Source organism: Diabrotica undecimpunctata, chromosome 7 (genome assembly GCF_040954645.1).
Source record: "Diabrotica undecimpunctata isolate CICGRU chromosome 7, icDiaUnde3, whole genome shotgun sequence".
Taxonomy (NCBI): Eukaryota; Metazoa; Arthropoda; class Insecta; order Coleoptera; family Chrysomelidae; genus Diabrotica; species Diabrotica undecimpunctata.
Genome location: NC_092809.1, coordinates 55,030,990 through 55,054,131, shown reverse-complemented (window position 1 = coordinate 55,054,131; position 23,142 = coordinate 55,030,990). Strand labels below are relative to the sequence as shown.

The window sequence follows — 23,142 nt, the reverse complement described above, 5'->3', positions numbered from 1 at the left end:
CTTTCCTAACGAAAACATCGTTAGGTCCACCTATCAATTAAAATTCCGCCGTCAACAATCTTCGCGCCAAACCCCATCTAATTGACACGTCAGTAAACCACGTCATCATCTAGGGTATAATAAACAATACGCTGTCACCAGCAGTAGTAGTCTAGCCCTGAAAAAGACATTGGGTAGGATGTCGAAAGCTCGGTGTAGTAAAAATAGACGAATCGATTCAAAATATCATTGAAATATTATTTATTTTCTAATGTTTTGCCAAGTTTTGTTAAATTTTTATTTTGTTTTTATTCTAATTAATATACAGCTTTCTCCATTCCAAAACTATCACTTTGACTCTTAGAAAAGTTACAGATGCTCTAGCGTTATGCAGCTTAGAGAGTGTATAATATACTGTGTTAGCGCGTATATTGTTTTCATTTTTATAATTATAGTTTATAGTTAACTATTTATTCATGTAATCCAAAAGATATAACTGCGTTAAGGGAAATTTTATTTTATGTACTAGTATCACGTTGAGGTTAAAACTGACCTAATATAAGAAACTGCTTTGTAAATTTCTTTGATAATCAGTTCACAAAAACCCACATTATATGGGGGTGACACATATTTCCATTTATTGTGTATCTCCTCATGCGATATAAAATTAATGTCATTCAAATAGAAATTTAATTTAGGAATAAATGAAACGTGTCGACGCAGGTACCAAAAACATATTTATTACTTACTTCTCTATAACAGTCATAAACAATTACTTATTTTAACTTTAAAACTTATAAACATCAAGAGATTCGCTATAAAATTTCTGTTTATTGTGAATCGTTTGATAGTAAATATAAATAAAAGAAATCACAATAATTTGATAACTTTTAGACAAACATACAAAACTCGGTATTTATTTAAGTAGTTCTGTTTCTGGAATCATTAGTTTTGATTAGATTTTCTATAGTAAATAGGCTGGAATTTTTACTCCTCGTTGATTCCGCATTGCTTTCCTCGACGCTGGTTTGAAGGTGGTGTGATTTGGAAACTAAAGGTAACGCTTGTTCCTGAAAAAAATTACAAAGCATTAGAATTAGATTATTCTTTTAGTAATTAAGTATATGTGTTGCGCATTTTTTTATCACTAAAGATATTTTTTAATAAACTAAATCTAAATTAATAAGTAATATTGGAAATAGTATAATAGGAAATATTTTTAACTACTAAGCTTTTTTTTGATATTTTTTTTTTGTAAATATTGTTTTTTAAAGTACCTATTAACACGTTAGGTCAACTGTTGTTAAAAAAATATATGTCCCTAACAATATTACGCCTATTTGCTAAAGGTGATCAACACCAATCACCAACATGGCAATTCTCTTCTCTCCTGCCTGGCCCTCGCTTACTGTCTATTTTTTCCTGGAAAATCAATTGCAGTAGACGGTACTTATAGTGTCTCAATATGTGGCCTAGATATTCAAGCTTTCTTTGTTTAATTGTATTCACGATTTCTTTCTCCTTTCCGATTCTTTGGATTATCTCTATGTTGGTGACATGTTCGGTCCAGGATATACGAAGAATGCGTCGGTACACCCACATTTCGAATGCTTCTAGTTTTCTCGTGAGCGTCTCCGTCAGCGTCCAGGCCTCCACACCATACAGTAAGATCGGAAAAATGTAGCATTTAACTAGACGTAGTTTTAGGGGAAGAGACAAATTCCTGCTTATGAGGAGCTTTTTCATATTGCTAAATGCTGCTCTAGCTCGTTCTATTCTCGCCTTAATTTCTGTGGCCTGTTCCCATTTTGCATTTACATTGGTGCCAAGGTACACATAAGATTCTACATGGTCAATTAGTATGTTACTTATCCGTAACTGTCGAGCAGGCTGTTGCTTCCTGCTTATCAGCATCCACTTTGTCTTCTTGAAGTTGAGGCTTAGGCTGTATTCCTCACTAAATGAATAAACTCTTTCCATTACCTGGTGTAATTCGTCTATGGTACTGGCAAGGATCACCGTGTCGTCGGCATATCTTATATTGTTCTTTAACTCGCCGTTTATTTTTATGCCTTCATTTGCATTTTCCATACATTTGTTAAATATTTCTTCGGAATAAATATTGAATAGGAGTGGGGATAATATACACCCCTGACGGACACCTTTTTTGATCTGCACACTTTCAGTGAGTTCGTTGCCAATTTTTGCTCTTGCTGTTTGACCCCATTGGTTTGCCACAATTCGAATGTCCTTGTCGTCAATACCTGTCTTTCGCAGAATATCTATCAATTGTTCATGATTGACATTGTCAAATGCTTTTCTAAAATCCACAAAGCACAAATAAACGTCCTTATCAACGTCTCAACACCGCTGTATAAGCACTTGGAAAGCGAAAATTGCTTCTCTAGTTCCCAGTGCTTTCCGAAAGCCAAACTGCGATCTATCAATATTTGACTCACATTTATCATATTATATTCTTCTATGAATGATCTTAGTTAACGCTTTAGTGACATGATTGATTAAGCTTATAAGCCGGTAGTCATCAAAGATCTGGGCATTTGGTTTCTTCGGGATTGTAATAAATGTTGACTGCAGCCAGTTCTCCGGGATTTTACCGCTATTATATATGTTGTTAAAAAGTTCAACTAGATTATCAAGAAACTGTTTGTCTGATTTACATAGGATCTTTATTATTTCGCAGGGTACATTGTCCGGACCTGCTGACTTATTGTTTTTTAGTGCTGCAATGGCATCTTCTATCTCCGATTTAAGGATTGAAGGTCCTGTTTCTCCTTCTCCATATACGTGATCATCAGTGCTGTCAGATGCAAATAATTTTTCTATGTATGATTTCCATGTTTCTAAGATCGTTGATGGCTCCGAGATAAGATTTCCATCGCCATCTTTTATGCTGTTGGGTGACTTATTGAATTTCCTCTTGTTTGTCATTGATTTTATTTTTTGTGCATATTGTAACTGTCGTATTTTCGTTCGTATTGTTCTATTTCCCTGCATTCGTTGGAAAATCATTCATCTTTGGCTTCTCGAATTTTCGTTCTTATGATTTTGTGGATCTGCCGGTATTTTTCTGCATTTTTATTCTTAAATTTACGTCTTTCATCCATCATATCCATTATCTTATCAGACATCCATTCTTTCTTCTTCCGTCTGTCACGCTTTAATAGAGTCGCGTTATTTGGATTGCTTCCCTCGATTTATCCCATCTCTGTATTATGTCCGACGTGTTCTGTTATTGTCGTTTATTTTCTTTCCTAGTTGTTCTCGTACTTTTATTTCGGTTTCTGAGTTAGTGAGTTTCTTAATATCAATTGTGTTTAAATTAGATCTTTTCTCGAGCCGTGTTACTCTCATGACCATTCTGCATACCAACAGATTGTGGTCCGTAGGAACATCGGCACCTGGGTACGTTTTTGATGATTTTATCATGTTTTTATATCTTGTTGGTACTGCTATATAATCTATCTGATTCCTTATGATGTTGTCAGGTGAGTCAGCGGGGGATTTTCATGTGTAAAGTCGACTAAAGAAAGAAATTAAGGAAGCATAAAGAAACTTTAAAAACAGAAAATCACCAGGAGAGGACAGAATACCAAACGAACTCCCAAAGTACGTAGAACCAGATCTGAACAAACACCTTTTAAAACTAATCTAAAAAATAATAGAACAAAGCAGAATTCCTCAAAAATGGAGATCAAGCCTCCTAATACTTCCCTTCAAAAAGGGAGACAAATTGGACCTGGAAAATTACAGAGGAAATAATTTATTAAACACAACACTAAAATTAACAACCAAAGTGATAACAAATAAACTGAATGAAATTATAACACTAGCAAAAGAACAACAAGGTTTTAGGTCGGAAAGAACATGTACCGACGCTATATTTATAATGAAACAAGTGCTAGAGAAATCACTAGAATACAACAAACTGGCATATGTCTCGTGGACCTTAAGAAGGCATTTAACCGTGTCAAATTAAAGGACGTTATCCACTTATTGTACGCAAGAGAGATCCTCTAGGAATAATCAAAACGATCGAAAATATCTACCAAAACAATATAATAAAAGTAAAAGTGGAAAAAGAACTAACCGATCTTATCGAAGCTGGAGATAAAATAAGACAGGGAGATTGCCTGAGTTCTTTAATGTTCAACCTAATTATGGATAAAATAAAAAAAGTAAGAACTAAAAAGCATACCAAATTGGAGGAAAACAACTTAAAATATGCTGCTATGCAGACGACGCAATACTACTCTCTAAAAGTGAAAACGATTTACAACGTATCCTGTACCAATTTAATATAACCTCTAGAAGATTTAACATGTTAATTTCCCCAAAAAAGGCAAAATGCATAGATGGAGTTTAAATATCTAGGCATCACGTTATCTAGCTACGCAAAGCACGAAACTGAAGTGGAAGATCAAGTGAATAGAGCCAATAGAGCCCCAGGTAGCCTGAATAAAACAATAAGGAGAAATAAAAATATCGGGAAAGAAATGAAAGGCAGTCATCAGACCAATAATGACATACGCGGCAGAAACACAACCTGACACAGAGAGGACAAAAAATATGTTATAAAAAGCAGAGACGAAAACACAGAAGTACAAATATATGACGTAGATGCAAGGTGGAGAACATCAAGAACTGGGTAAGAAATAGAAGAGTAAAGACGGCAAGAGATGATTCCCCAATAGGAAGACGATCAGTAGGAAGACCACGAAAACGATGGAACGACAACTTACAGTCAGTTATGTCTACATAAAAAGAAGAACAATATTAGGGGTTGTAGGGAGTATTTAACGTAGCGGGTAATTATAAGAAGAGCCGATTCAAATATAATGTCTTAGCTAGTGTTATGTACGCAGGTCCAAAATTCTAACAAAGCGTACCAGTTAGCGGACAGAGAGATTACCGCACGGGCTTACAAATTTCAGTTATTATCGAGAAATCAATACTAGTATACATAAGTTCCTATGACTCGAACATACTAATCTCAAAACAACAACAAAATGGACTGTCCACGATGCCAGAGGGACTAGTTTTAAAAGCGATAAACTAAGCGATCACAAATGTAAAGATATTACTGAACTAAGGTACAAATTTAGGGGACAACTGAAGATAGGCTCCTCGAACTCAAGTGGCATAAGAACAAATGCAAACGTACTTGGGCGGACTAATAAATAGATATGAAATAGATATCGTAGCATTACAAGAAACTAAACTAACTCGTACTATTAACATCAAGTTTCCAGGATACGATCTCTACAAGAGCGCCTACAGAGCAAATTTAGGAAAACGGCTATACTACTGCGAAAAGGAATAAATTATACATTACAACAGACGCCACCCCTAAACACTATGGAAGCAACAACAATAGAAGGTGGCATAAGAATTCGGCATATGTCAGACCTACAGATGTTTTCAACAACGACGACCTAGATGCATTCAACATAGAAGGAACTTCTATGTATAATTGGAACGATAAATTTACAAAACAGACACAGAAAGATATTAAATAATCATATAGTGAACAACGAAGATACCATAGCAATTGGGCCTATGAGCCTAGGAAAAAAAAAAGAAAACGAAGTGGTCCAACTTCAAATGACTAGTGTGCATACGAATTGGAAACTTTCCTACTGTTCAATTTTTTCACTTGCGAAAAATCATTTCATTTTTTCGCTGTATTAGTAACTACCATTCTACCATAATTTTATAATTATTTCCCGTTCTCCAACCCTTCCGTCTTACATTTTAACCCAACTCCATTGGAAATACAGACAGTTGTAAGATAGCAAGGAAGAAAGACTCTTTCTCTCTTGATTGCTGACTGTTGCTAGGGACAGTCGTTCGCTCTTTCATCTGCTGAGTCTCGCTAGACAGACGTATAATCTCTCTATCGCTACCCATCATTTCGTACCGACTTACCGCTCGTTTTCTCCACTCTAACTCGCTCGCATATAGTTACGCGAAAAATACCGCAAATACTATTTTAAATCGTATACAGACGCAAATGTGCTATATATCGTGATCTCAGTGTTAGTACCCCGAAACACGTGTTCAGAAACCGGTACCCGGGCAGATTCCGCGTATGAAAAACAACCACGAGTGTAGCCTGTCAATATCGTGTGTGTGTGTGTAGCAGAAGAATTGGTAAGACTTTATATAAACTTAATTCGCTATAATCTGTATAACCTTTTACCACATATCCCAATTTATTTGAACCAGCCCTATGTAATATAGTCCTCATTAACTGAAATTATATTCATAATTTCACATATGTTCACCCTTTTTGTACACCTAAAATTATTGACAATCCACAAGAATCATAAAAAATACTCCTAAAGTTCAAAAACATCATAAAAAGGGACTAAGAAATATCACTACCGAAGAATAATCTAAAATTCACATGGGAAAACTTGGAGTTATTATTCAGGAAATAAAAGAAATAATAAGAGAAAAGAACAGAACCAGAAGAACAAGAAACCAGGAAGATAAAGATAGGGAAAACCGACTGAATCGACCAGTCAAACAGGCACTACTAGAACATAGTGCTCCTTGCAACCTTGTTTAATGTAAAATATCGGGATAGGCAACTTTGGCATATATAGATATGATGATTTTGAAGCAAATGAGCACAAAAGCGCGAAATATGAAAAGTTGTGGGTTAGGCAAGTATGGCACTGAAACACTCATCTATGAGCCTGTAAAATTGTGGATAATTTAAAGTTAAAAATTAAATTTACACCTGGAAGCAATGGTCAATTAATTGCAAAAAAAATGGTTTTCACAAGAATGAAGTTTTTTGTTTTTATCTAATATTCGAAAGTTTTGAGTGGAACATTTTCCCAGGAATTAGAAATTAAGCTAGATTTATTACCCTCCCTGAAATATGCTCCAATCACGTCTGTCGATCTAGAATGTGCATTTTCAATGTACAAATTAAGTTTAATTGATCAAAAACCTAGTTGTAAGACAAAAAAATTTAAAGAAAAGTATTTAATTATAGATGATAATGATAAAATTTTAAGCAGTTACAATGTTTAATTATTAATTAACAATTATTTACCTATTAATCCTACACTGCGCAATAAATTATTTCGTTTCCAAAAGAATCTGGATAATGTAATTGTGTCCACAAAACAAGAAAAACATTAAAAAAAACGAGTGTGGCAGTCCAGTGGGACTGCCGGTGGAAGTTACACTTCTATACACGCATTCGCCGTTACAAATTTATTTGGGAGTCAATCTGCACAATCATTACATATGTAATGCTATAGGTAAGACATAGCAGAAAGAGAAACAGAATTAATAACAACTTACTAACAATTAATAAACAACTTTTGACCTGTAATAAGTAAATGAAGGATTGAATCAATATTTTGATGAAAATGTATATTTTTATTTTCATATATGTATGAAAGAAGTTGAACGCAAAAATTTTTTTACACATACTCTGCAGTAAAATTCATTGTTTATTTTGTTATTAATATAATAATACAATACAAATTAAAATTCAATATTCATAAGTATTTAAAAATGACAATAATATACATAACTTTTCTACTGACGCATATATGTTTTACCATTATACATTTACCATGTAATAATATTAATAAAAAAGTCCTCCCCGACTGGGAATCGAACCCCGGTCTCCCGCGTGACAGGCAGGGATACTGACTACTACACTACCGAGGACATGACACAAATGTATTTCAAAATTGACAGTTCTGAATCATACAGTGATTTATTGAGATTATTATTTTGAAATACAAAAGACTAATATAATTATGAACATTTAATAAATAATACAAAACATATCACATAAATAATAATATTAATAAATATTTTATTATATATATAATATTATATGTGTATATATCTTTATACAATATATATATATATATATAATATTAAATTATATATACAAAAGGAACATTTTTATATTCGAGAGAGGAAGAGAGAGAAAATATATCTTTTGTCTCTCTCTTACTCATTATCTTACATATGTAATGATTTCACAGATTCACTCCCATACAAATTTCCAACGTAGAGCGCGCGTATAGAAGTATAACTTCAAAAATTTTTGCAAAAATAGTTTAATATATCCAAAAATGTTGTGGCAGATGTTACATTTCGCATCAAAGAGACAAATTCAGTTCTCGTGAAAATTGACAAAGCAGTTATTATTTTTGTTTAAACAAAGATGTACACCACATTTAGAACATTTTATGAAGTAAAGGGGACTGACTTACAGGTTGGAAATTTACACCTTTGTCTGGATTTGTTATATCTAGGCCAGTGACCAATGGAGTCAGTCCTTATAACTTTTGGAGTTACAAAACCTACATTTGCCGATTTTCTACATTTTTTTTGCAACATTTTCTCAATGCTTTGATGAGAAGGTTTTTCTAGTTTCAATAAAAAATTAAAACTGTTAGCCTTGTATAAATATTGGGCTATCTCAGCACAAAATTCGGGCTGAGTTAAACATTTCTTATTTTGAAGTACATAACATCTTCTATAGAGGAGCCAACTGTTGACAATAGTCATGTTCAAGAGGTGATAAAATGACCGGATATACTATTTTTTTATCCGCATCCTTTATCTTATAATGACCAATATATTTGTTCAAGAACCAAACTTGGACATTCAATGGTGACATACTTATGTTGTTTTGTGTCCCAACATTTGGCCTCACTTAGTAGTGTTTTACATTTATATGTTGATAGGAATGTAACAGGTTTCTTATCCAGCCAAATACTAGAGATACCTTAACACAATCAATACCACATATAAATTTATGAGAAGATCCTCTGGGTTCTTTTTTGAGTTGCTGGTGAGAAGGTAGCTTACAATTAGGTAATATTGATCGTCTTACCGTTCCTAATAAATTAATACCTCGTTGCAATGGGTAGACCATCAAAGGTTTTTTTTAAAGCTCAACAGGCCTTGAAGGCCTCGGGCTGAAAGATTTAATGTTTTCCTTGCAATTACTATTATATATTATATATAATGCTATATCCTATACTACTATAATATATACAAAATTACATTTGTTTATAATATAAAACACTTAATACTAAACTTAATATTCCTTATAGTCTTTCCATACATGTCTTCACCACTTCCTTCCATTGTTTTCTGTCCAAAGCTTTTTCTTTCTAGTTTACAATATTACTTTTAAGTCTTTATATACGCTGTCCTTCCATCTCCTTCTTAGTCTTCCTATTCTTCTTTTTTGTATTGGTTTACGTAATAGAACCATCTTTGACATCCTCGGCTTTCCCATTCTTTCGATGTGTCCTATCGGATTCTCTGTGCTTTGATTGCCGTCATTATTTTTGGTTCATTATATAGTTATTCAAGTTCATTATTATTTCTTCTTCTTCATTGTTCATCTATTTTCACGCGTCCATATATTGCTCCTTATATTTTCCTCTCCCATCTTTTTAAAAGGTCTGTTTCTGATTTTTTAGGCACCCATGTTTTACATGCATATGTAGTTGTAGGTCTGATAACTATTTTGTAGGTTCTTATTTTTGTTTTTCTTGAGACATTTCATTAATGGACGCAATGCTTCATACTTTTCGTTTGCTTTTGCTATTCATGCTTTTATCTCCCCTTCCCCATGTCTCTTTTCATCTACTTTTACACCCAGGTAAGTAAATTCTGAAACTCTTTTAAACGCGCATGAATTTTCTCCCTATACCTTCAATGTGGAATTGTCTTCTTTTTCTTTATCTGTTTCACCCATTATTATGTATTTTGTCTTTTCCTCATTTATGAGAAGACCAAAAATGTTTGCTTCTTTTATTATATTGCTTTTATGAGTTTAGCTCTATTTAGAAGCTTATGGATAATGTTAGTTTCATAACCATTATTGAAAGCAATTATCTTGAGAGTATTAAGTTCTAAATTAAAGGTATCATTAGAAAGTGGAAATTTGAGTAACCTTTGAATATAACTGTTGAAAGCAGACATTTTATGTTGGGTTGGATGATTAGATTTTTCATGTATAACATGATCTGTTTTGGTAGGTTTTCTGTAAATATTGTACTCTAGAGAATCTTTATTGCGAGATATAGTCATATCCACAAAGTTCAACTAATTGTCAGCTTCTGGTTCCAGTATAAAAGAAATGTTAGGATGGAGGTTATTAAGATCATCCAGAATCTGTAAAGGATCATCTTGGATTTCTTGTATGAGGGCCATACAATCATCAACATATTTTGACCAAAAAACTATTTCGTTATTGTTGTTAACAAATTTCTGTTCTCAGCTGTCTAAAAAAATATCAGCTGGAAAAGGTGATAATGGAGATCCCACTGCTAATTATCAGCTCGGCTGTTTAGACTTCCTGCACTGGGTATACTTATTAAGAATTTATTAATTTCATACTTTGATCAACATTACTATTTTATTCTTCAATAACTTACAAAACTAGCTTGCTCAGGTTCAATTGACCTATAGTTGGCGTTAATTACATTCTCCATACCTCTGCGTCATTAAGATATACCATCTCCATAGTTGTATATTTCAACATCTTCCACTGTTGGTCAGTTGGTCTTGAGTAATGCTTTGACATATTAATTTTATAGTTAGTTCTCTTATTGTGGGTTTAACTAAACTACTTGGATTATACCCCATTTATACACCCTGCTTTCAATTTTGATTTTTAATTTTGAGTAAATTAATTTCATAGTTAGATTTCTTCTTTTCTACAGTATTGATAGTTCTTGGTAGACCTTTTTATTGTAGTCAATCACCCACTGTCTAATAGATTGTTTAGTCTATTTCTTGCATTCATACTTTACGTCCACTTCATTTGCCCTCAAACTAACACCTTAATTATTATAGACAGGTTTGAGTGTGAGATCTGGATTATGCAATCTACTTAAAATATTCTATATAATTTCATATTTCATCAGTTGATTTCCTATAGTAGTGTCAGTTGGACCTTTGGTCAATGCTTAGTTCTATAGAATTTTGAAATGTGCAGATCACATCTCCATGATTGTGACTGCCCATCCAAGCTGTCATATGTCACATGTCACCTTAACATTTCCGTTAAGACCAGGAGCCATTCTCTCTCCTGATGCCAACCATAATGTAACTTCGCCGATTTTAAAAATTTTAAACTGTTTGTCCTTGTGTAGTATAGTGTAATGTACAATTTTATGTTTATGACATTCTATGATTGATGGCTACGCCAAAATTGACGAAGTAAGTCCAAAACGTTAATCACATAAAAACTTTTATCAACCATCGATTTCGAGTTTTTTATCGAAGTTAATTAATTTTCTTTGGTTAAAAAACGTTTCTTCGCTTATTTCAGATGCCCCTGAAGATGCTCTAGGAAGCGAAAGTACTTGGGCAAGATTTAATTAATAAACTACTCAATATCTGCCTTTCATTTTATCAAAGTTGATTTATTCAAGCATTTAACCCTCGAGCGGGCGCGCCCGTGTATTTTGTACACGTCCAATAGAAAAAGTCGTCTAAAAATAGAAGTGTCCTCAATCTGGCGATATCGTCGCGTCTATTGGTCCAGTAGAGATCTGTCGTTCGAATAGTTGAGTAATATTTTTTGTTGCAGCTGAGTTTTGTGAGAATTCTTAGAGATAAGAGAGTGTGATGGTTTTGTGTACATAATACACGGCGCGCCTTCTAGTGTAAGTATTTTATCCATTAGTTATTTTACATTATAAAAAGTTGTAATTCGAAATTAAAGTCAAATTAACTTCAGTTTTACTTTATTTTAGGTGGAACAGGATATTGTAACATAATTGAGAAGGAATATAACGGCTACGCTGAGAGAATATCATGTAAGAATTTAGTTGCATTGTTATATTATTTGTGTGTTACTTTTTTTTTATTTTTGCAGGGCTAGAAAGAAGTTTTTAACTGAGGCTGAGTTATAAAAAATTCTTAATGAAGACCCAGAAACAGAAACTAGTGAAATAGAATATTCCGATGAATCTGAGACAGATGAAGAAACTATACACCATGATGACCACAATTTTGAATCTGAACAAGAACAGAATGACCACGACAGAGCCAGTAACTTCGAGGATAATACTGCAGTAAGTACGACTGCTTTCGAATATTTTCAAGGTAAAGATAAAAAAACTGCATGGCGTAAGACCTCAGAACTTTCAGCTTTTAAAAAATTATAGATTCTGATATATTAGAAAACATCGTACAATTTACTAATTTGTACATTGATAGTAAAAAAGAATCTGTTCAATATAAAAGAGAACGAGATATGAAACAAACTTCAAAAAGTGAAATAATGGCGTTACTGGGGGTGCTTTACCTCCTAGGCACTAAAAAGGCTAACCATACTAACGCACTTGAACTTTGGACATCTGATGGAATAGGTATAGAAATTCTTAGAGCTGTAATGAGTTACAAAAGATTTTTATTTTTGTTACGCTCAATGCGCTTTGATGACAAAACCACAAGACATAAACGGAAAATATATGACAAACTTGCACCAATTAGAAAAATATTGGACGCATTTGTTAGTAACTGTAAAAATTCCTATAGTCTTGGTGAATTTGTTACAATAGACGAAAAACTAGAGGGATTCAGAGGACGTTGTAGTTTCATCCAGTGTTTACCAAATAAACCAGCAAAATACGGTATCAAGCTGTTCATTTTGGGCAAACTTACTTTGTTGGAAATTTAGAGGTTTATTGTAGACGGCAACCTGAGGGGCCTTATGCTGTATCAAACTCTTCCAGTGATATTGTAGATAGGCTTATTGATTATATAAAAGGTTCAAATCGCAATTTGACAACCGATAATTGGTATACCAGTTATCCTTTAGCTATCTCCCTTTTGGAAAATAAAATAACTACAATTGGCACTTTGAGAAAAAACAAAATGGAATTTTTACCCCAAAAACAAAAAGAAGTGGGAACGTCACTCTTTGGATTCCAGAAAAATGTCACTTTGGTTTCATTTGTTCCAAAAAAAAGTAAGTCGGTCATACTTTTATCCACTATGCATGACACTGCCACCGTAGACGTCGAAACTAAAAAACCAGAAATTATTCTAGATTATAATGCCACAAAAGGCGGTGTGGATACTATTGACCAAATGTGTGCATCATATTCTGTAAAAAGAATAACCAGAAGATGGCCACTAATTATATTTTTTTCTCTAATGGATATGACGGGTAACAACGCGCAGGTGTTGTTTTGTGCCAATAAAACAAATCCCAAAATATGTCGCGGAATTTTTCTAAAGAATTTAAGCTTGAGTTTAATGAAAGTACATCTTTCAGAAAGAGCGACAATGCGATATCTTCCTCAGGATATTCAAGGTTTTCTAATGAAATATAAATCATATGAAGAACCTACTAGAACAGAAGTGCAAAGCTCTAGAAAACGTGGACGTTGTGCCATATGTCCAGGCTCAAAAAATTCCAGCACAACAGTTAGATGTGGGCTATGTAGAATATTTGTATGTAAAATGCATTCAGAAACCACAATTACCTGCGTAAAATGTAAGAACAATGAATGGCAGCAATCAGAAGAAATCGAGTGAAGTAACCCGTAGGTACATGTTTTATTTTTATTATTTTATGTAACAATAAACTATTTTTGTAAATCGTGGTTGTCATTTTGTTAAAACGCACTAAATTTGGTAAAATCAACTAAAATGTGTTTTGTGTACAAAATACACAGCGCGCCCGGTTATGAAACGGTAGTCGGCGCGCCTGCTGTAGGGTTAACCTTATATCAAATAATAAATTATTTGCCTATATTGCCTATAATATATTTCCTATATATAAGATTTCTGCCTTTTTAATAAAAAATCTTTGCCTATGTAGATAATTTTCTTTAATTTTTGTTCCTAGATAATATGTGAAAATCGTGTCAATTTTTATATTTAATTATAATCAGTTAGTTGACAACTACTGTATGCGTAGATATATCAATGTTTAGTGTCGGCTAAGTTTTATTAAGACTAGGTAATCAACACTGCAATTATGGCGTAGCATAAAACATTTTCTGCTCAAACACTCAACTAAATCCAAGATAAATTAACTCTTTGTATATCACAGAAACTTCATTCAGCTGATACGTTGTTTATTCAGTTCGGAAATTAGAAGACCGTAATTTTAAATTTTATGACATTCCAAACAAGTGCGAGTCGAAATAAAATCGAATGGTGGAACATCTGCTTTATGTAGGTGAACACTGGCTTAAGCATTTTGAGTCAACACAAACACCGGCTTAGATATAATTCAAATTTAAAATATTTATCGAAATGACTTTTATAGACTTAAAACAAATAGTATGTAGGTGAGTTTAAATAGACAGCTCAAAGTTACCATTAGATATATTTTGGTACATGATTTGATTGTTTCGATCATTGTACATATTAGTGGAAAGTTATATAATTATATACCGTAAACTCGGGCTACTTTGGCCCATTTATTAAAACCTTTTAAATCAACTCTCAATAAATCTTAACATTTTTCTACTACTAAGCTGTGTTCACCTGTTTTACATAATTAAACTATCTTAAATAACATGCATAAAGCATTTTAGTGTTTTTTAAAAAAATATATAACTTTTTTAAACTTTTTACCCAGTAACCCTAACATAAGAATAACATTGGCCCAATAAGATATTACCTACTTTAAAGCATTATATAAATAGTTAGGGACAAAGAAAGACATGAGTTTATTTATTCAGTATATTTATATGACAGAAAAATATATTTCGAATTATGTTTTTTTAAAAAAGGTACAAAACTGAAGTTTTAGCAACCAATATATTTTTTTTACAAATTGCTGACAGAAAATAGTCCTCTTTTTAACTGTTTTGGAGGTTGGATTTTTTTCTTAATAGCGCTCCACTTGTAAAACAAAGAGTCCTTTTTTTTTCACTTCCAACACTTGTTGGTACGTTCCATGCATTCAACAACAGCATCTTCTTCTGACACATTAACAGCTGTATCAGGGAACTGTAGCTTATTCCATTCAACAACAACGAAGTTTCCTGTTTGCAGATTTGACTTTGATTCTTCTTCTTTGTTTTGTTCCTAAGGTTTTATGTCACTGAAAGAAGATTCAACTGGATCGACATTTGGGTGATTTTCCATTAACACTGATTGTGTTAATTTCCTCTTCTCCGTCCGTTAAAAGAACCATGTCACTATGACCGAAAGAAACGATGCTCTAATTGTCACTATCATCTTCCGAAGTCGAAAGTTCCATGTCTTTTTTATTCATTTTTCTCTTTTGTCTCTTAACTTCTTGTTTCTTTTCTAAAGCCGTCTGTCGCTTTTTTTCTAGTTTTTCCTTTTTTTTTCTTCTTTTTTCTTCTCGTTTTCCATCTTCTTTTCATTCTTCTTTTGACCTTTTTGATTCATTTGGTGTTCTTGATACTGAATAATATCGTTAACTGTTATGCTTTTACCAGCAGGAACGTCTATTTTTTTTTTCGTTTTATTAATCGAGGTTTAACAACTTCTGACCATTTCTGTTCCAAATGGCGGATAAATGTTTGTCCTACCAATTCCAAATTAACTGTCACATTGTTGGAAGGCAAGCGCTTCAATACTTCTTTTTTGTCTAAGGGATGTATGCCGGCCTTTTTAAAACCAGACTTTAAGTTTTCTTTTTGATGAAGCTGTAAGTCATCCAAAGATTTTTTCAACAATCTTGGAAAAATATCTTTTGGTAATGTAGCAACAGTTTTGCCACTATCAGATTGTTTCCATTCGGTAAGAATCTGTCGCCACTTACTTTTGGGTGGCCTAAAATAGGTCACATCAAGTGGTTGTGTTAGCTGTGAGGAGTTTGGAGGCAAGCATACGAATTGGATATTGTTCTCTTCGCAAAGCCTGACCACGTTTAAGCTTACATGTGAGCTAAGATTATCACCGATAACTACTTTTTTACCATCTTGTTTTTTTAAGATTGGAAGAAGATGTTCCAGCAAACCAATCATCAAATGTTGCTCCATCGATCCAACCTTGTTTTGTCCTGTTATAATGCACTCCTTCGGGGTCACCTTCCAACCAAGTGGTCCACAAATGTTCAGCCTAATAAATAATATAAGGTGGCACAGAGGTACCATTGGTATTACCACAAAACATAACACTAATGTTGGACTTAGTCGAATTCATGATACGCTCTGGATACTTTGAACCCCTACGACAGATTACTTTCTTCCTGCCTGGATCGTCAGACATGCATGTTTCGTCATAGTTATAAATGTTCTGAGGCGGTACATTCTCAACTACTTCTTTTAAGTGATCGAAGTAATCTGAGATTATTTTTCTATCAATCTGAGCACGATTTCTTTTTATATTTGATGCAAACCTGACTGTCAGCTGAGGATGTCTTTTTAAGAAAGATTTGGTCCAGTCACGCCCAGGCAAATTATTGCAAAAACACTGTATTGTCTTTCCTTGTCTTGTGACATAACTTTTTACAATATATCTCAAATCCAGTTTATCAATTATTGGAAATCCGAATTCACACATTTTGTCGATGTGACTAGCAAATGCTAACTCCTCTTCCTGGGTAAAGACTTTGGGATGACCAGGTGAGCTCGAAAACAGATTTTTTAGTTTGTTTTTAATAGTGCTTCGTGGTATTTTAAAAATATCTGCGGCTTTCCTTTGTGTCATTTCACCAGATCTGATTGCTTCCAAACAGGTTTGGAGATGATCTTGACTGTAGTCGGCATAACTCCGGCTTCCTGGTTGGCGTTTGTAGTTATAGGGCATCTTCCGTAATCTAAAAATAAATTTATTCAATAGAAGAACACCCAGAATGTTGATTTAAAGCAGTAGGTAGGTAATAATAAAAAAAAATAAAATAAACGTCAGACCTACTTTGGCCCAAATATAAGTTGGGTCAAAGGTCATATTTTTGAGGTTATCTGAACTGGTTTTATTATTGGATTTTAAAATAAAAAAAGCTGAGAATAATGCAAATTATAACCATTCCACTGCATTAAGTATTAAATTCTGATGTTAAAAAAGTACTTACGAATATTATAACAGGCGTAAAACGGTTTTTGCAGGTAAAAGTTTGAGACATTAAAAAATCACTTGTTGCACACACATCAAAAGCACTCATGCTGTTATAGGAGGCGATACGTGTAATATTTGAAGGTCGTTACGAGTTGCGCAGGTCTGCACTTCATCGGAAACTACCGACATCGGCTTAAAATCTACTCTTTCGAGATACTTTGAAAACGTTTTATTTTATTTTTAATTTGGGCCAAAGTAGGACTCTAGGACCAAAATAACCCTTATTTACGGTAGTATTTTTTTTATATACAAATTCGCATCAACCCGAAGGTTATTAGCGAGAATCGGATTTACAATATTAAATATATTATATATTAACAAAATTAATAGCTTTTAAGTAGTTTAACATATTTGTGAATGAACAATTTGCACCAAGTGCTTTCTCTAAGTTTATTGAGATACCATAATTGATTCTTGCTGTGGAGAAAACTGGACAGCCTACAACAACATGTTTCACCGAGAGTTTAGCGTTACACTGCTCACATTTTGGTTCGGATTCTTTAGTAATTAAGAACTTGTGCGTGGCACTGGTATGACCTAATCTAAGATGAGTTATTGTGACTTGATCCCTTCTTTTATTGGGGAAACATCTCCACGGTTTAATGTCCGGTTTAATATTCCGAAGATTGGACACTGAAAATTCCCACCGGTTTTGCCGCTCACTTAGGATCCGCGATTTGATAACACTTGAAACATCACTAGCTATCACGTATTTCACGGTAATAGAGTCAGCTGAATTGACGGCTTCACGCGCACACTTTTCTGCTTCTTCATTACCTCTAATACCATTATGTGATGGAATCCAAATAAAGATTACCTCCTTATTACAATTTTCTATCTCTATCAGATTTTGTTTTTTATTTTTTCAAGAATATGATTCTCTGGGTATATTCTTCCTATAGATTGTAGTGAGTTTAGTGAATTAGTCAAAATTATATATTTCTGATTTGGTGGGGATATAATATATCTGAGTGCCTCGTATATCGCATATAATTCTGCATTAAGAGTACTATAGTGTATTGGCAACTTATATTTTTGACACATATTAAAGGATATAACTGCTGCTCCCACGCCATCTGTTGATTTTGAAGCATCTGTATAAATTTGAGAGAAATTTGTATACTTTGATAATAAGTTTTGCAGATTTTAATGTATTACACTATGGTTAGTAGTGTGTTTGTCCAATGATGTTAGGGTAGTTATTATTTTAGGTACTCCCAAAGTCCATGGTGCAGCAGGTTCAAAACTAACGGGAAAGCAAGGAGGTAAGGTGGTGCTCAGAGATGAGAGATCCATTTTGATTCGGTGGTAGAAAGGTTTATGTAGACGTGGTTTATTGGAGAAACATATTGATATTCGGCTAAGGTGATCATATTTGAAGGTGTGGTTGTTAGGATTTGCATTTGATTTAATTGCATAGGTTAACTTTAAGTACATTCTTCTGTGATATAGTAATGGTTCAGCTGCTTCAGAATACAGGCTTTGTATTGGTGTGGTTCTGTAAGCTCCCAAGACAATGCGGAGTGCAGTATTGTGTATTGAATCTAAAATTTTAAGGGAAGACTCAGTAGCCGATGAATATGCTATCGCGCCATAGTCTAATTTAGATCTGATTAGAGTTCTGTAGAGAGAGAGCTTGATAGTTTGTCTATCTGCCCCCAGTCTTTTTTAGATAGTGATTTAAGGATTTAAGTCTTGCTTGGCATTCGATTGCCAATTTTTTAATATGTTCTTTCCAATTTAGATATTGGTCGAATGTCATTCCTAAAAATTTTACATTATTTTTTCGAACTAGAGGCTTGTTAAATAGTGAGAGTGAAGAGTGATTAGGGTAGCTTTTCTTTGTGAATAATATACATTGTGTTTTTTCTGTAGAAAATTGAAATCCACAATTTTGCGACCATTCCTCTAGTTGATGCAAAAACGTTTGTAGCATACTTGTGATGTTTTCCATATTTTGGCTTCTCGCATAGATAACAAGGTCGTCTGCGTATAAAAGACCTTTCAGTGGTGAGTTCATATTGGCTAGGACATTATTTATTGCTACTAAAAAAATGTAGGGCTTAAAACTGATCCTTGAGGAATACCATTCTCTATTTTTGTTTTTGGTGATAGCATACCATTCGTTTTAAGGTATATAGTATTTGTACATGATTTTTTTCATAGTGGGCTGTTGTGTTGACAAACAATCTTGTAGGTATATGACAAATAATATTCCAGTAATAATAGAGCTAATAATTCCTAAAAAGCTAAAAGAAGTCATAAAAAAAGAAGCAGAACCAGGAGAGCATACAAAAGGACAATAACAATAAAATTTAATTACTATTTTATTGGGAATAAGCCACAATTAAAGGTTAAGCTAAGTTTATTGACGTTTTATTTTCCACTTCGGAAATCGTTCTCAAAATTACAAACCTTAAAAACGTTTTATTATTAGAACGATTTTCAAAGCGGAAATTGAAATGTCAATAAACTTACTTTAACCTTGGTGACTTGGTGACTTGGTGAATGGTGACCTATTATCAATAAGAAGAGATGTATTGAATAGACGAGCAGAATACTTAAACCAGGTATTTAATGTAGAGGAAGAAGGAAAAAACCTAGAAGACTAAAGAGATGAAGTAACTGGAATAGACTACAAGGAAGGAGAACCACTAACGATTCTTGAAGTTAAAGACGCAGCTAAAAACCTAACCAAAAACAAATCACCTGGAATAGATCTCCAATACATCCTGTAGGAGCCCAATACATTCCTATAAAAGAAATATGGACACAGAAATCCCCCCCCCCCCCAGAGATTGAAATACTTTGCACCTCAAACAAAAAAAGGAGTAAAATATAAAGATAAGACGTTTGAGGTGACCCAAAGAAAAAGTGAAATAAAAATTTTTGTTCAAAATTGTTTCGGCTATCTATATTTTTTATTTGAACAATTTTTTTCTACAAGGCACGATATCCTTGATAAACCGATTTTTTCCGATTTTCCCCTAGAAGGCAGGGGTGGTTTTAGGGGGAAGCCGGAGGGTAGGAATAAGAAACTTTTTTGCATACTTTTTGAGGTCCTAAAATTAACATTTTCAGAAAAGTTTAGCTAGTTCATATGATTTTTAGAGGTTCAGTGGCATTTTCGTCTCTGGCGACTGGAGTATAAATAAATAAATTTATTTATAACTAAACTAAAGCATCTCTGGTATTTGGTAATTTTTTTGGTATTTTTCAAGCGCAATACGATGTTTTTTGTTATTAAAATAAAGAGTGTTTTTTGAGAGGTATAGAAGTGGAATAAAATAAAGTTGATTTTTTTAAATTGACAAAATGGACTTTATTCAAAAGATAATCTTTTGGCATCTTGTCCGGTTAACTGAACTTACACTCACAGGTGCAGAGAGCATGGTAAAAATCCAAAACGATCTCTCAAGACCCTTCCATTGCAAAAATGGACTAAAACAGGGTGATGGACTATCGTGTCTCTTATTTAACCTGGCATTAGAAAAAATAATTCGAGAGTCGCAGATTACTACGAATGGTAATATCTTTAACAAATCAGTACAAATTGTCGGATACGCAGATGACATAGACATCATAGGTAGGTCCACAGAATCTCTGACTGAAGCATTTCGGTCGTTAAGAGCATCTGCACACAGAATGGGACTAAATATAAATGTTCAAAAGACCAAATATATGTGTTGCACTAGGTCAAGCAACCCGACATCTACACGAATAATAATTGATGACCTAGAACTGGAAGGTGTTGACACCTTCATATACTTAGGGTCGCTGCTAACCAAAGATAACAACGTCAGTGAAGAAATCAAAAGAAGAATAGTGCTCGCCAATAAGTTTTACTATGGCTTAAGAAGACAGATGGCCTCAAAAATGCCAGAAAAATTAAACTGACTGTATACAAAACACTAATAAGACCAGTGCTAACATATGGTTCAGAAACTTGGACACTAACACAGAATGACCAACAATTGCTCAAACGTTTTGAGCGAAAAATACTAAGACGAATATATGGAGGCATAAAAGAACAAGGTTTGTGGCGCAGGTGTTACAATTTTAAGTTGTATAGAAGATTTGGAGAACCTGACGTTGTAAAATTCATTAAGGTAGCACGCCTCAGATGAATAGGTCATGTAATCAGACGAGAGGAAGATGCCATAGTCAGAAAAGTTTTTGACCGAAGGTGGCCGATCGGACAAAGAAGAAGAGGAAGACCGAGACTTAGGTACCAAGACAACCTAGAAAATGATTTGAAGTCTATCGGAATTAGAGCATGGAGAAGAGTTGCCAGAGACAGGGGCGAATGGAGGATTGTTCTGAAGAAGGCTTTGGCTCATAAAGAGCTGTAACGCCACTGATGATGATGATGATGATGAATCTTTTGGCATTATAATTTTAATATAATTTCTGGCATATGACCTCTATGGTTGGCTCTGACGTAGTCTAAACTGGAAGTCCAATTTTCGATCGCTTCTTAAAATATTTGTCGCCATATATCGACAATAACGCGGCGAATGTTGTCCTTCAACTGGTCAATCGTTTCATGCTTATCAGCGTAGACTTGCACCTTCACATATCCACACATAAAATAGTGCGGAATCTATGCGGTTGTCAAACGTTTCTTTCAATAAATCAATTGTGGCACGAGCTGTGTGATATATTTCGGCATCTTATAAAACGACAGCTCCTGCAAGTCATGGTTGTTCAATTGAGAAATAAAAAATGCAGCAATCATGGCTTTCTAGCGGTCACTATTGACTGTAACGTTCTGACCAACATAGTTTTTGAAGAGGTACGGTCAAATGATTTCACCAGATCATAAAGCACACCAAAGAGTCAGTTTTTCTGGATGCTAAAGTTTCTCAACATACATTTGAGGATTATCTTAACTCCTACTAGGGCAGTTTTGTTTACTGACGTAGCCATTTTACCAAAAGTGAGCATCAACTTCTCAGTACAAGTCTTATTCTAGAGATACAGAGACGTCAACTGCGACGTATACGCATGTCTGGTTAATTAAGAGAAAGCGTTTGATCGAGTACAGCACGCCAAGATGATGAAAATACTAAAAGATACAGTAATTAACAACCAAGATCTGAAAATAATTAGAAGTCTCTACTGAAATCAAAAAGCAAATCTCAGAGTTGAAGGTGAATACACTGACTATGTAAAAATCATGCGTGGAGTGAGGCAAGGCTGTATTTTATCTCCTTTAATCTTCAATCTGTACTATGAAAGAATATTTATCAAAGCTTTGCATGAAACTGAAAAAGGTATTCTACTAAATGGTTACCGGCTAAACAACATCAGATATGCAGATGACACCATAGTATTTGCGGACAATCTAGAAGACCTATAAGTTCTTATGAACAAAATCACGTATTACCGTCAACAATATGGACTCAATATAAACGTTAAGAAGACAAAGCTTATGATAAATAGAAGAAAAGAATAACATAAGGTCAACTCTACGTCAACCAATCCCCTGTAGAAAGAGTGACGCACTACAACTACCTCGGCATCATAATAAATAAAGAATGGACCAACAACCAGGAGATTAGAGCACGCATTGGTAAAGCTAGATTCGCCTTCAATCTGATGCTTCTTTAAGAGTCACAACCTCTCTCTTGATATAAAAGTAAGAATGCTGCGATGCTACGTCTTCTCTGTCCTTTTTTATGGTGTTAAATCGTGGACCTTGAACGAAGATATGTCCAGAAAACTGGAAGCATTTATGATGTGGCTATATCAGAGAATGCTTAAGATCCCGTGGACTGACTGAGTCACAAATGAGGAGATCTTCAGACGAATGAATAAGAATCGAGAGGTACTGACCACCATCAAATCTCGAAAGTTACAGTTCTTCGGACATATTATGCGAAATAAATCCAGATATGCTCTCCTTTAAGCCATCCTGCAAGGAAAAATATTTGGAAAACGAGGTCCAGGAAGAACAAGAACATCTTGGTTAAAGAACCTCAGAATATGGTTCAATACAACATCAGTGCAGCTTTTCCGCGTTGCTGCAGATAAGATAAAGATTGCCATGATGATCGCCAACATTCGTAACGGATA

General features: G+C 34.0%; 1 protein-coding gene across 1 annotated transcript in view; it reads right to left on the bottom strand.

Moving 5' to 3' along the window:
* Positions 1-699: 699 nt before the first annotated feature.
* The window catches only part of LOC140446764 (fork head domain-containing protein L1-like), a 111,532-nt gene continuing 89,089 nt past the window's right edge, over positions 700-23,142 (bottom strand). The window contains exon 4 of the mRNA XM_072539356.1: positions 700-1,049. Within this exon, the coding sequence (XP_072395457.1) occupies positions 900-1,049 (150 nt within the window). The 3' untranslated portion in view covers positions 700-899. The remainder of the gene's footprint in view (positions 1,050-23,142) is intronic.